Source organism: Chionomys nivalis, chromosome 3, assembly GCF_950005125.1.
Source record: "Chionomys nivalis chromosome 3, mChiNiv1.1, whole genome shotgun sequence".
NCBI classification, from domain to species: Eukaryota; Metazoa; Chordata; class Mammalia; order Rodentia; family Cricetidae; genus Chionomys; species Chionomys nivalis.
Window position 1 is genome coordinate 105,130,290 of NC_080088.1, and position 13,285 is coordinate 105,143,574.

General features: G+C 49.4%; 1 protein-coding gene across 8 annotated transcripts in view; it reads left to right on the plus strand.

Moving 5' to 3' along the window:
- The first annotated feature begins 889 nt into the window (after positions 1–889).
- Positions 890–13,285, plus strand: part of Stx2 (syntaxin 2) — a 55,067-nt gene continuing 42,671 nt past the window's right edge. For all 8 annotated transcript variants that reach the window (XR_009056839.1, XR_009056841.1, XR_009056840.1 and 5 more), the window contains exons 1-2: positions 890–1,057; positions 10,545–10,622. Coding sequence is in view for 4 of the 8 variants with exons in the window: in XM_057764888.1 (XP_057620871.1) it covers positions 1,028–1,057; positions 10,545–10,622 (108 nt within the window). In the remaining 4 variants the exon portion in view is untranslated. The remainder of the gene's footprint in view (positions 1,058–10,544; positions 10,623–13,285) is intronic.

Consider the following 13,285-nt stretch of genomic DNA (forward strand, 5'->3'; position numbering starts at 1 on the left):
CTTGCTCTGTGGTCGTCCCTGCACTCCACCCTATGCTCCCCTCTTTGCGGCTGTTGATCTGCCGCCCCCTCCTGTGTCATTTGAATGTGAAATGTCTTCCACAGGCTAGTGCATTTGAATACTTGTTTGAACGCTCTCAGCCGGTTGGCACTCTTGGGAAGCTGTGGAACTTTTAGGAGGTGTGGCTTAGCTGGAGAAAGTGAGCCAGTCTTGAGGACTACAGTCCGGATCAGTTCCTGCCATTCCTGTCTTTGTCCTCTATGCCTCCAAACTATGAAGGGACTGGGTTAATAACCCGCACCAACATGGGCTGTCTGCGGTCATGCCTTTCCTGGCATAATGGACTTTAGCCCCTCAAATCAAGAGCCAAAACAAATCCTTTCTCCCTTACGTGGCATTTGATGGGTACACTGCTACAGCGACCAGAAAAGTAGCTGCTTTGCTTGATTCTCCCACCAGAACTGCATCAAGGGAGGAACCTGCCGGTGTTCTTTGTCTGAGGAACCAGGTGTGGCGCTCTCAGGGTCAGAGTGGGTGACAGGTGGTTGCTATCAATTTGTGTGCTGTAATGGTGAATTTAGAATTTTGTTTTTTTGCTGTTCGGGATAATTCTAGGGCATAGTAGGCAAGGGCTAGCCACTATTCTACAGCTCCAGCTCTTGAGTTTTTTAATAAACAAAACGAGCGAAAGTTCAGGAAACGAGGGCAGACAGCGTGTTAAACAGTCTAACCACGCAGCCCGAGGACTTAGGCCAGGCCCCGCCCCCGAGTGGGGCCACGCCCACTCCTGTCCCCCCCCCCCTCCCCCGCCCGCGACGACTCGTCCAAGCGCCCGGGGTCCCGCGGGAGGGGGTGGGGCAGGCGCAAGCGCAGAGAGCGCGGGCGCGGTTGCCGTGGTAGCGCCTGCCCGAGGGAGGGCGGCGGCGCGGGGCCAGGACCCCGGCGGGCAGAGGCGGCGACGCGGCCACCCGAGAGTGTGCGGCCGGGCAGCTGAGAGTCGGGCGCCTCGCCCTGCTGGCCGGTGGGGATGCGGGACCGGCTGCCCGACCTCACGTCGGTGAGCGGCGCACCGGATAGCGGTCCGGGCCGGCGGGCGGGGTGCTGAGGGTCCGGGGCAAAGACCCCAGGAGGGATTCGGGGAGAGGGATGATGGGGGAGGAACTAACGAAGAGGAGTCTAGGAACAGGACCCTAGGAGGAGCCTGAGTAGCTGGGGGGTCGGTAGGGGAACCCAGGAGGGGGGGCCTGGAGAGGGGGACCAGGGAAGAGAGCTCTGAGGAAGAACACCCCGGGAGGGAACAGGTCACTGTCTCTCAGAGGGGTCTAATAAGAGGGTTCCAGGTGTCCTGTGGCCTCCAGAGACACCCGGGTCTCTAGGGGTGGCAGGTCTTCGGGAAGGACCCAAGCGGCCTTGGAGCAGGGTTCCAGGGATTGGGCTCCAGGGTATCCAAGAGTCACAGGATGCACTCGTAGACCTAAGCAGTGTTTCTGAGCAGGTTTTTGGGAAGGGCTCTACGGTTCCTGGGTCTTCAAGGGTGTTAGGGTAGAGTATCAGAAGGGTTCCTGGGATGACATCTCCATGGGTTCCTGGGGCAGGACTCCTGGGGTTCCCTGGGTACCAAGGGATTCAGGTTGTTGGGACTCCAGGCGTGGGCAATGGGAGAGGTCCAGAGCCTGGGCTGGCTGCATCCTAGTCTGGGACACAGGTTCCGGTAGGTGTCCGGGGGGGGGAGCCTTTTTTCTGCCTGACTTGGCACCATACCCCTGGCTGATGTGGACTGATGTTTGGGTCAGGATCCTTTTGGCCGCTGATGACTGATTTCAGAGGGTGAGAGTGTGTTTCGGGGTTTTAGGCAAGGAGCAAAGGCTATGCTTGGACCTCCTGGCCTGGCCTGATGTTTGATGCCTTCTTGGGATTCACCATGGCACTGCCTGTCTGGTCTTTTTGCAAGGCTCTTATCGCAACGTCTCCAACTGCCTGCCCCACCCTGTAGGGGTCCCTTTTCCCACGGCCTTGTTTCGTGGCCTGATACAGAAGGGTGTACCAAGGGTCCAGTCACTCCGCACAAACTTGGAGCTCAGGGCTAGGCGCCTGGTGTGGTCAACACCACCCACAGCTGTGTTAGGTATTTCCCCAGTGCACTGGGGACCAGAAATGTGTTTACGTTTTATTTAACCCAGGGCTTTAGTGGCTAGTGAGCATCGCAGCAAGAGAAAGGCTGAGCTTTTAAAGGGGGGAAGGGGGCAGGGGGGCTTACAGTATATATGTCTACATCTGCAGTGGACACAGTCGTTGTACCCACTTTTGGGGTATAATGGGACATTCAAGACATGTATGCAGTGCGGGCCCAGTCAGGGTGACTGACCATCTCAGGTGCTTATTATTCCTTTGGGCTGAAGACCTCAAGACCCTCAGTAGCTACTTGCAGGCATTGACCGTAGTCACCCACTGCAGGGTGTTGGAAGGCATTTTCGTTCTTCAGCTTGACCCCAGAGCCCCCGTCTACACTGTTCCCTGGTACCCTTCCCAGACCCCGGAACCATTCTATTTTCTACTCCCCGGAGAGCAGCTTTTGGAACATCTACACACGCCGCGCTTGTGTGTTTCTGTGCTGATTGGCTTTGTGACCCTCACCCCAGGGGGTGTCTTTTGCTGGATCCGGGTAGAAACCTGGGAAGGGAGAGAAATTGCTTCCAGTGCTGGACTCTGGCAGATTTTGTTGACAGCTCTGAGGAGCAGCAGCAGGTGGTGCCCTCTAGCGTCACACAGCTCTAGGCACTGGATGGCAAAGGGGGTGGGGGACACGCCAGGGACGGACCCTGAGCAAGTGTGCTCGTGCGGTGGGGATTCCTGAGACCTTAACCGCTGTTAGAACTGTCTCCGCTGAGGCCTGAGACCCTTGGCCCTAAAGACCTGACAGCCCTCTGGAACTCTTCCCTGGCCCTCAAAGGCTTCTGCGCGCCTCTGGCCTCAGCTCTGCTGCTCCACTGCTCCTTCCTGTCCCGCCCTAGAACTGCTGAGCTGCTTCCCACTGTGCAGTCACGGCCACTTTTGCTGCTTCTGCTTCTGCCCCTGTTGACCCTGGTCTTGTGGTCCTCCCTTATAGCTGCTCTGACTCAGTGTGCTTCAGGCTGTTGGCTCCGCTGTCCAGAGCTGCTGCCTGGGCCCCTTTTTCATGCGCCCAGTCCCTCCTGCCCCAGTAGAAGTAGGTGGGACAAGACCACCCCAAAAAAGCTTGCATGGGTCAGGGCCAGCACAGCCCCACTCACCCAATGAACATTGAATGAGCTGGACAACCTGGTTGTATAGACAGGAAAAGTGTGTACCAATCACAGGCTTCCTTTGCAAATGAAGGTTTGGATTTGCACCAATTCCAGCATTACCTCTTTGGCAACTGCCCTCTGATTTAGGGGCGAATGGCTACAGGGTCATCCAGAGTTCACAAAGGCTTGTGATAGCAAGAAGTCGAGTGCAGACTGAAAACCCTGACAGAGGCAGTGTCCCTAGGAGCTGGACAGTCAGCTGTAGGCATTGTGTAGCTTCCTCAAAGCATGCAATGTTCAACATGGCTGGTGCTGGCCTAGGGGCAGCCCAGATGGCTGTTTGACTGACTGTCAGGCCTTTTGCTTACGGCAACTGGAGCAACAAGAGAGTCAATTGCCTTATCTACCAGTGTCTTTGCTTGCTAACAGGAAGATGAACATTAGAAAGAATGCTTATGGTAAAACCTTAAGAGGCTGTCATTGTCTCTAATGCTAACTTAACAGTGCTTGAGCTGTGTGTATTATTTTCCCGGGCCCCAAGGAGTAGTCCCCTTTGTCTAATGTCATTCACTGTAACCAGCTTCTAGTTCTATCTATACTGCTGCACATGAAGTGTCAGTCTTTTTAGGACTGGATTGTATTCAAAGTGACTTGACTTCATGCTTTTCATTGTGTAAAGATGCTACCACTATAAATGTGGTGGTCACTGTGAAAGTGGAGGTGGTGATGATACAGTAGGCAAGCGCTGAGACTGTCGAGGTCACCAGTATCAGCTGGACTTCTTTCTTGAAAGTAAAAGAATGATTTCTGCTGGTCGTGGCTGGCTTGGCTTTGCAGCGCAAACACAGCTTCTGCTCTTCGAATGGTTGCAGCCTTTGGAGCAGGGTCTGAGGCCCACTGTCCAAAGACCTGGTTTCTAAACGTTTCCACTAGTGACTCCTATTCACTTGAGATTTTTTTTTTAAAAATATTTTATTTATTTGTTATGTATACAATATTCTGTCTGTGTGTATGTCTGCAGGCCAGAAGAGGGCACCAGACCTCATTACAGATGGTTGTGAGTCATTATGTGGTTGCCGGGAATTGAACTCAGGACCTTTGGAAGAGCAGGCAATGCTCTTAACCACTGAACTATCTCTCCAGCCCCACTTGAGAAATTTTTACATGAGCCTGCGTATGTAAGTCTGTAAAATAGTTGTACAAATGGAGCCTAACTGGTGATGATAAATCATAGATGTTATCTTTAAACAATCGCTCAGGGTTTATCACTTCTCATTTGTCAAGGATGACAGCAGATGAGATGGATGTGTTTGTTTTACGTAAAGAATTAAATCTTGGCTCAATATTTGACACTACAGGATTTAGAGCACAGTGTTGCTGTCTTGATTTTATAATTGTCAGTGCCCCAAAGCCCCTCCGTATAAATAAATGCGTAGTAAAAAGTGGCAAAGTATGCTGAGGGCCATCTGAGAAGATGGTGGGAGTTCTGTTCTAATCCCAAACCTAATTCATTTATTTTTTTTTTCTAAATGAAACTCAAGTCAATTTAAAAACAAATACATAAACATGATGTGATATATTTATTTGAGCGCATACTTGGAGTTGTTTCTGTCTCCACCATTTGGGTCTTTAGCCACACTGAGGTTGTCAGGCTCGGTGGTAGGCACACTGACCCACTGAGCCATCTCACTGGCCCCAGTAAATCCTTCTTTATTCCAGGATTTTCAGAAATAGGGAGGATATGTGAATCGGTGGGCTGGGGAGATGGCTTAGTTGTTCAGCTGCTTGCCTTGCAAGCGTGAGGACAATGGGGTCAATTCTCAGACCTACATTTTATTTTATTTTTTCTTAAAGATTATATATTATGTATACTGTGTGCTGTCTGCATGTATGCCTGTAGGCCAGAAGAGGGCAGCAGATTTCATTACAGATGGTTGTGAACCACCATGCGGTGGCTGGGAATTGAACTCAGCACCTCTAGAATAGTCAGTGCTCTTAACTACTGAGCCATTTCTCCAGCCCCAGACCCACATTTTAAAAGGCACCTTGGTACATACTTTAATTCTAACTCTGGGGAGGTGGAAATAGCTTTCTGGGGTTCACTGGAGTTCAGGGCAGTGAGAAACCCTGTCTTAAAAGTCAAGGAGGACAGTGCCTGAGGAATGACAGCTAAGGTTGTTGCCCGGCTTTCCCATATACATACACTAGGGTGTATGCCTCTCCTTACACATTGTCTGTGTGTGTTATACACAACGAGTATGTTACTTGGTTTTCTTGTAGGATTTCGGACCTGGAAGTGACCTTATTGGGTCCAGTTCCCTGCCATTTCTATGCAAGGACCGAGCAGTTAGCAGCAGAGTGGAAGCTTCCACTGTGGAGCTCGGGCCAATGAGTGGTGAACCTCAGTTGTTTTCCCCTGTGCTGCGGACAGAAGCCAGGGCTTTATGGCCGTGCAGCCAGTGTCTTCCACTGAGCCCCATCCTCTGCCCAAGTAATTTATATCCAGACCTCTCTATACTTTGGTTTTCTTGTGCGACAGCTCTCTTTCTGCCTCTCAGAGAGAGGTGTGTATCTAACACAGGAACCTCTGGAATGGGGAGGCAAGTGCCGGGGCTTACACTGTTGATAACCTACTAGATTCTCCATTTTCGGGAAGTTAGAAAAAGCCACTTTCTCTTTAATATGTCTAGTTTAAAATTATCTGACTTGAATTTGGCATGTTTAAAGTAACGTGTTTGTTTTCCTTTTGGTTGAGGAGGTTTGGGGAATGGTCTCACACTGCAGCCCAGGCCAGCCTGGACTTATTGTGAAGCCTCGACCAACCTTGACCTCCTAGCAAGCCTCCTGCCTCAGTCTCCTGCCACAGGCAAGAGCATCTGAACCAGGCAGCTGTAATTGGAACGTTTGGGAGGTGGAAGCGGAAGGGTCAGAAATTTAAGGCATCCTGAGTTCACAGCTTCCGGCCTGGGCTACATGATCCCCTGTTTCAAAAGACAAACAAAAAGGGCTACTTACCAGATAAGTTTAATTGTTATTTAGTTAAAATACATTCTTGAAATTTTCAAGTAGTTTGGAACGGGCTGCCTGCCTCTTCGCGTCATATATCCAAATGCGGCTTTTTCACAAATAAGATCTAGTGTTTAATTTTGTGGTTAAAATGGCTAAACTGCAATGGCCACAGTGACCCAGAGTTTGAGGTTTGGCAGAAAGGTTCCTCATTAGCTGTTTATACATCCGCCTGAGGAAAAGGTGTTCGTGGTGATCACCTGTGAAAGATTCAAAAATTTCCTCATTTGGCCAGGCGGTGATGGCTCATGCCTTTAATCCCAGCACTCGGAAGGCAGAGGCAGGCAGATCTCTGTTAGTTCGAGGACAGCCTGGTCTACAAGAGCTAGTTTCAGGACAGGCTCCAAAGTTACACAGAGAAACCCCGTCTCGAAACAAACAAACAAACAAACAAACACACACCAAAACAAAAAATAAAATGCTACCTCATTTGAATAGCAGTGAGAGGTTGAGGCCGGAAGGTCCTGAGTTCCAGGTTAGCTTGTGTGATGTAGTAAGTCCTTATTGCAGAAGAAGATTAATCGTGGTAAACAGTTTGCATTCACAGATCTTGTATGGTCCGAGAGAAGCTTCCTGCTTTGATCCACTGTTCATTTAACACAAAACCTCAAGAAACTTGCCTGGGATTGCTTAGACTCTGTGTCCAGAGTGCCTGTCTCTGGCAGAACGTACGAGCACAGAGAGAATGCCAGGTCTGAGCTAGATGAGACACTAGAGACAGACTAAAGTGAATTGGCCGTATGCCGTGGATTCCCGTGGTTGAGAGAGGAAGAGTGAGGGTGTTAATAAATCAGAATGGATTAAGTCATGTATAGGAGATTCTGGGTTTTCCCATGGACCAATTATTTCCTGTTTTTGCTCGAACCAGAGTGGCCTGAGAGCATCTGCCACGGCTAGACTTCCTCTTGGCCTCTTGGTTGCAGGATAAGCCCACTTCCTGACGGCTTCCTTAGCTCCCTGACCCTGCATGCCTCCCTCTTGGCCTTGCTCACACCTTCACCACCAGGAAGTTCCTGTCTGGTTTTTCTCCCTGTTCCTGGCAATGGTCACCTTCTGTCCTAGCAGCCTGCACAGAGGTGCAGAATGGTGTCTCTCCATGTGCCCCTGATTCCCTAATCATCCTTTCTTGAACTGCTGCCACCAGTGTATGTGCCCCTGAGACGCTGGGTACATTTTCAGGTCACGGCTCATTCTGAGAGAATTGCCAGTTTAGGGTAGTTGAGGTGCTCATGGCCCCAGGGAGCATGTGGTACCCTCAGGCAGCCTATTCCCTCCCCTCCCTCTCTGCCTCCTGTTGCCTGCCTGCCTTCTTTCCTTCCTTTCTTCCTCCTGTCCTTGAACTCACAAAAATCTACCTTCCTCTGCCCCCCAAGTGCTGGGATTAAAGGCATGTGGGCATTATTGCCAGACTTCCTGGCATCAAATTTGAGATCCTCCTGCCCCAGTTCTCAAAGGCATTTGAGGCTTTGGGTGTAAAATCAGGGTGTCAGCACCTCCAAAAGCCATGGCTGAAATTTTTCTTTGCATCTTGTAGATTCTGAGACCCTGGTCTTTGACACTCCATTCCCAAGCATGCAGATCCCCTGTGCCAACCTGTGCTTTGCTCTTGTCTTCCTTGCTCTGTGATTATCAAAGCGATTGCAGCCCACCCTCCTCTAGAGTGAGCCATCCTAACTGGGCATGTCAGCGCCCCTGTCCCAAAAATGGTTCCCTTGCTTAGGGCTGTTGGGACATTATATTTCAGCCTGTCCTTCATTCCAGACATCTGGGAGAGCAGTGTATTGACCGACAGTGTGCCTTGGGCTCTGGGAGAAATCACACAGAAGGAGCAGGTGTGTGGCCTTGAGAAGCCAAAGGGAGCTGTGCTAGGTTTCATGGATATGTAAGGCATCCTCTTAGGTGATGTCCCTTTTTTTATTAAGCTGGTCCTGGCTATGTGGTTTCATCTCCCTGGTGACAAAGGTTCCTCTCATACTCCTGTCTCTATCTTAGAGCCACACTCCTAGCCTTAACTAACCAGCCATCTTATCCACGCAGACAGCACTAGAGAGGGTGCATACGGTGTGGGAAGAGCTGATCAGGCCTTAGGGAGTCACGGGTGGCAGAATTGTTGTGCTTTCATAACATATTTCTCTTTTTTTTCTTTCTTTTTTTTTGGGGGGGGTGTAGCATTTCTCTGTGTAACCCTGACCAGCCAGAACTCACCATGTAGACCAGGTTGGCCTAGAACTCAGAGATCCTTGCCTCTGCCTCCTGAGTGCTGGGATTAAAGGCATGTACCACACTGTTCGGCTTTAACACATTTCTTTCTTTTTTTTTTTTTTTAAATATTATGTATACCACATTCTGCCTCCATGTATGCCCACACACCAGTGGAGGGCGCCAGATCTCATTACAGATGGTTGTGAACCACCATGTGGTTGCTGGGAATTGAACTCTGGTCCTCTGGAGGAGCAGCCAGCCCTTTAACACATTTCTTAAGTTCACAGATTTCTCTTAGCTGAGAATTGTAGTAGGATTTTTTGCAGGTTTACCTGGGTGGTGAGGGGTGCTGCTGGGTCAGGTCTGCCGGGGAAGGCTTGATTCCTCAAGCAGTGGAGGTAGGTTCCTAGGGTGCCTTGGCAGCCTTGACTGCAGGGAGGGAGGCTGGGAGGCTGGACTAGTGCTGACTCACAGGACTGCCCTGGGGGAGAGAGCTCGGCAAGTCCCTCCCCTGTGCTGGCAGGCTAGGCTCAGCTGGGGGATTTAGAGACCAGCTTCTAGGGGTGGGGTAGGGTGGGGAGGGGAGAGGGAGGGGACATTTAGAGCTGTTGACAAAAGCTGCTTCCAGCTAATTTAGAGTTTTCTGTGCTGCTAGAGGCTTTGACTGTTTAGAAGGGAGGCTTCCAGGTGGGTTACTACGCAGGCAGTCCCAGCATCTCTCTAGCATCTTGTGCAGACACAAGCCCCCAGGCCTCAAAGGCAGCAGCAGCTGGGCTATAGTACGTCGTCATCATCCAGCACCCTCAGGATCCAAGGCCATGCATCAGGCATAGGAAGTGCCTGGTTCTGTGTATCTTTGATCCTGTGTTAGGCTGTTGCTAACTGTGTCTATAATGTCACTGTCGTCTGTGTTACTTGACTCTCGTCTTCCCCAACTCCTTTTTCCTTGTCAGATTGTTTGTTATTAAACACAGTATATAGTGGTTGTTCTCCTCTTAGAAAGTAAGGATGTCAGCTGACATACCTCGGAAGTTACTGGGCACTCTACAAAAGTCAGCTAGTGCTGTCAGAAGTTTGGTTTGTTTTCAGATAAGGTCTCCCGTTTTCCAGGCTGGCCTTGAACTCAGTATATAGTAGAGGTCGACCTGGACCTTCTGATCTGGAAGTTGACCCGGAACTTCTGATCATTCTGCTTCCACCTCTCAAGTGCTGGGATTATAGGAGTGCACCACCAAACCCATTTTTTAAATGGTGTTTTTTTTTTGTTTTGTTTTTTGTTTTTGGAGATAGGGTTTCTCTGTGTAGCCCTGGCTGTCCTGGAACTTGCTCTGTAGATTAGGCTAGCCTGCTTTCCTCTGCCTCCTGAGTTCTAGGATGATTAAAGGTGTGTGCCATCATTGCCTGGCTTAAAAAAAGATTTATTTTATGTATATGGGTTTTTTTGTTTGCATGTTGACTGCACACCAGAATAATACATCAGATCCATGGGACAACAGTTATAGACAGTTGTGAGTCACCATGTGGTTGCTGGGAATTGAACCCAGGTCCTCTTGAAGATCAGCCAGTGCTCTTAACCACTGAACCATCTCTCCAGCTTCTACCCCCAGTAGCATTTTTCATCTTTACAGACCATGAACATATTACAGGGATGGTGATGTAGTCCAGTGTTGAGTACTTGCTTAGCGAGCTCAGAGCCCAGAATCAATCACCAGGATGACTCTGTGTATGTGTGTGATGTGTGTGTACAGTACGTCGGCTCTTGGGGACGAACCTGTTGTGAGTGGCCCTGACTGAGGTTAAGATGAACGTGAACGTGCCTGCACAGATATCTGGCCTTTGTTTTCTTCCCCCTTTGGTGTCACCTGTCACAATGAAGGAGCTGCAGAATTAGATGGCTGCAGGCTGTGGCGTGCGGCTGCTCTGCTGCTCTTGGCACCCAGTGTACAGCTGAGGTGCTTTGGGTCCCGAGTTGCTGTTCAGCCTCTGACACTTTGAAAATGTTTTCTATTCCAGTGTAGGAAAAACGACGATGGAGACACTACTGTCGTCGTTGTTGAAAAGGACCATTTCATGGATGATTTCTTCCATCAGGTAAGCATTTAATGAAGTGCAGCCTCAGACTTTACCTTACTATAGTAGTGTTTGTTGTCATATGCAAAACAGGACGCTCATGTACCCTGGAACTGCGTGTGGCTAACGGCGGACCTTATACCTGACTGTGGTACCAAGAGGTTGTGCCACTGGTGCCATCTGCATCCCATGCCACCCCCACAGGGAAGTCAGCTAGCCACATGGTCCTCAGTATGTCCTAATCATGACCTATGTGACTTTTCAAGTTTAGAGTAATGTCTCCCTGTGTGGCCCAGGTTATTTAATGTTTGAGACCTTGCCGTCCTGCTGCCTCAGCCTCCTGAACATGGCTGTTTTTATAGGAATTTGAATTTTTTTTTTTTTTTGAGATAAGGTTTCTCTGTAGCTTTGGGACCTGACTTGATACTCACTCTGTAGACCAGGCTGGCCTGGAACTCACAGAGATCCGCCTGCCTCTGCCTCCTGAGTGCTGGGATTAAAGGCGTGCGCCACCACCGCCTGGTTACTAGTAGCAATCTTTTTTTTTTTTTTTTTTTGGATTTTTCGAGACAGGGTTTCTCTGTAGCTTTGGACCCTGTCCTGGAACTAGCTCTTGTAGACCAGGCTGGCCTCGAACTCACAGAGATCCGCCTTCCTCTGCCTCCCGAGTGCTGGGATTAAAGGCGTGTGCCACCACCGCCCGGCACTAGTAGCAATCTTTACAGGGTACAGGAACATTATCCCACAGCACAGGCTGGCTTTGAATTCACAGAGATATGCTTGCTTCTGAGATTAAAGGCTTGTACCACCACTGCCTGGCTAGCTTTTTCCTTTTCTTACTTCTGTATATCTTTCACTCTTACTCCATGGCTAGCTCCTAGCATCCTCCTCTCCTTTTGCTCATTCTCCTTGATCCTTTCTTCCCAGTTTTTCTTCCCATTTATTCTCCCTGCCTGCCAGCTCCCCCATCCTTTCCTGCAAGCTATTGACCATTCATCTCCTTATTATACCAATCAGATGTTTTAGACAGGAAAAACAACACAACTTCATAGAATTAAACAAATGCAACACATCTTTGTACCTTTAAAACAAATGTTCCACAGCATAAACAATGTAACACATCTTATAATTATATTCCCCAGCAATTACTGCAAGTGTATTGATCTGGCTTCTCCCATTTGTTACAGACTTTATTCTGTAGTTGTTTCTGTGAATGAAGTGACACCTTAGACAGAGAAACAATCAGGCTTGTTATCATACCTCTGGTAGAAGAAGCCTTGAGGGAAGTACATGTCACACAAAATGATACAGAAGACAGAATTTGTTCCTCACCCGGGAGGGTGTGGTTAAAGACTAGTAAAGCAAGGCGACAAGTGGAGACCTTTCCAGAGAAGATGGTTATAATGGGTGGAAGAGGTCCTGTGGGGGCAGCTCGCAGTCTCAGACTGGACCAGCACCTCTACCACCATGTACCCTCCTGCTGCGGAGCTTCCTCCGTGGGCACTGGGGCCCACGGCTGCCTTTTTCTGGTAGAGCCAATCTGGCATCAGCTGCTGTGAAGTCAGGGGAAGGCAAGGACTCTCTAAGCTGGGCTGTCCCCTTTACTTTCTGACATGTGGGCCATCAGTGTTACCTTGAAAGTGGCACTTTCAAATGCAAATTGAAATGTCATCTCTAAACTGGAACCAGCGCTATTCCTTGATTTCAGCCTCTATAGCAAGATAGCCAAAACATTAAAATAATCTGTTTTTATTAAATTTTAAAAAATGCATGTTTATTGGTGGTTTGTTTGCATATATGTCTGTGCATAACATGCATGCAGTGCCCATGGAGGTCAGAAGAGGTGCTGGGTCCCTTAGAATTATAGTTACAAATGGTTTTGAGCTGCCATGTGGGTGCTGGGAATTGAACCCAGGTCCTCTGGAGCAGTAACCAGTGCTGTTAACCACTGAGACATCTCTCCAGCCCCAAAGGGAAGTACTTTTTCATAAAAGCATGTAAATGTGTGTTTCTTATTTTGCTGTGACAAGTGACCAGAAGATTGGGGACCGTAAGCAGCACATCCTATCTCCTTTCTCCGGAGCTCTCTGTCTTTAGGGAGCGTTAGAGGCTCAGATCAAGCTGCGATCATGCTGCAGAGGAATGAGGACTGCACTCGGGCCCTCGAGACTGCTTTCTTGGTTTGCAGCCCCTCCCTTCTGAGAGCACAGTGCTCGGCTCTCACCATCACATCCCTCCTTCCTGACACTATTTCCTCAGTCTCCGCTGTTCAGGAACAGCTAGAGCACCTAGGAGCTTGGTTAGGGTTTCATTGCTGTGAAGAGACGCCATGACTACAGCAATCCTTACGTTTAACTGGGGCTGGTGTTATAATTTTTTCCAGATGGTTTCTCACAGCTGGAATTAAAGGTGTGTGCCACCACCGCCCCGCTGGTGTTGTAATAGAAAAAAGCATTGCATAAGAGCAAGATGTCATGCAACAGAACTCGGGGGAGGGGTTTTTATTAGGGGAAAGGGAACGTAAAAAGAGGGAAGGGGAGCAGGGAGACCAGCCTCTGGGAACAGGAGCAGAAGAGAAGACAAGAGGAGAGTGAGAGAGATGGACAGAGAGAGACACAGAGAAGAGAGGTGGACAGGGCCTTTTTAAAAGGGAACATAGCAAATGTGCACAGGAGGTGTTCTTA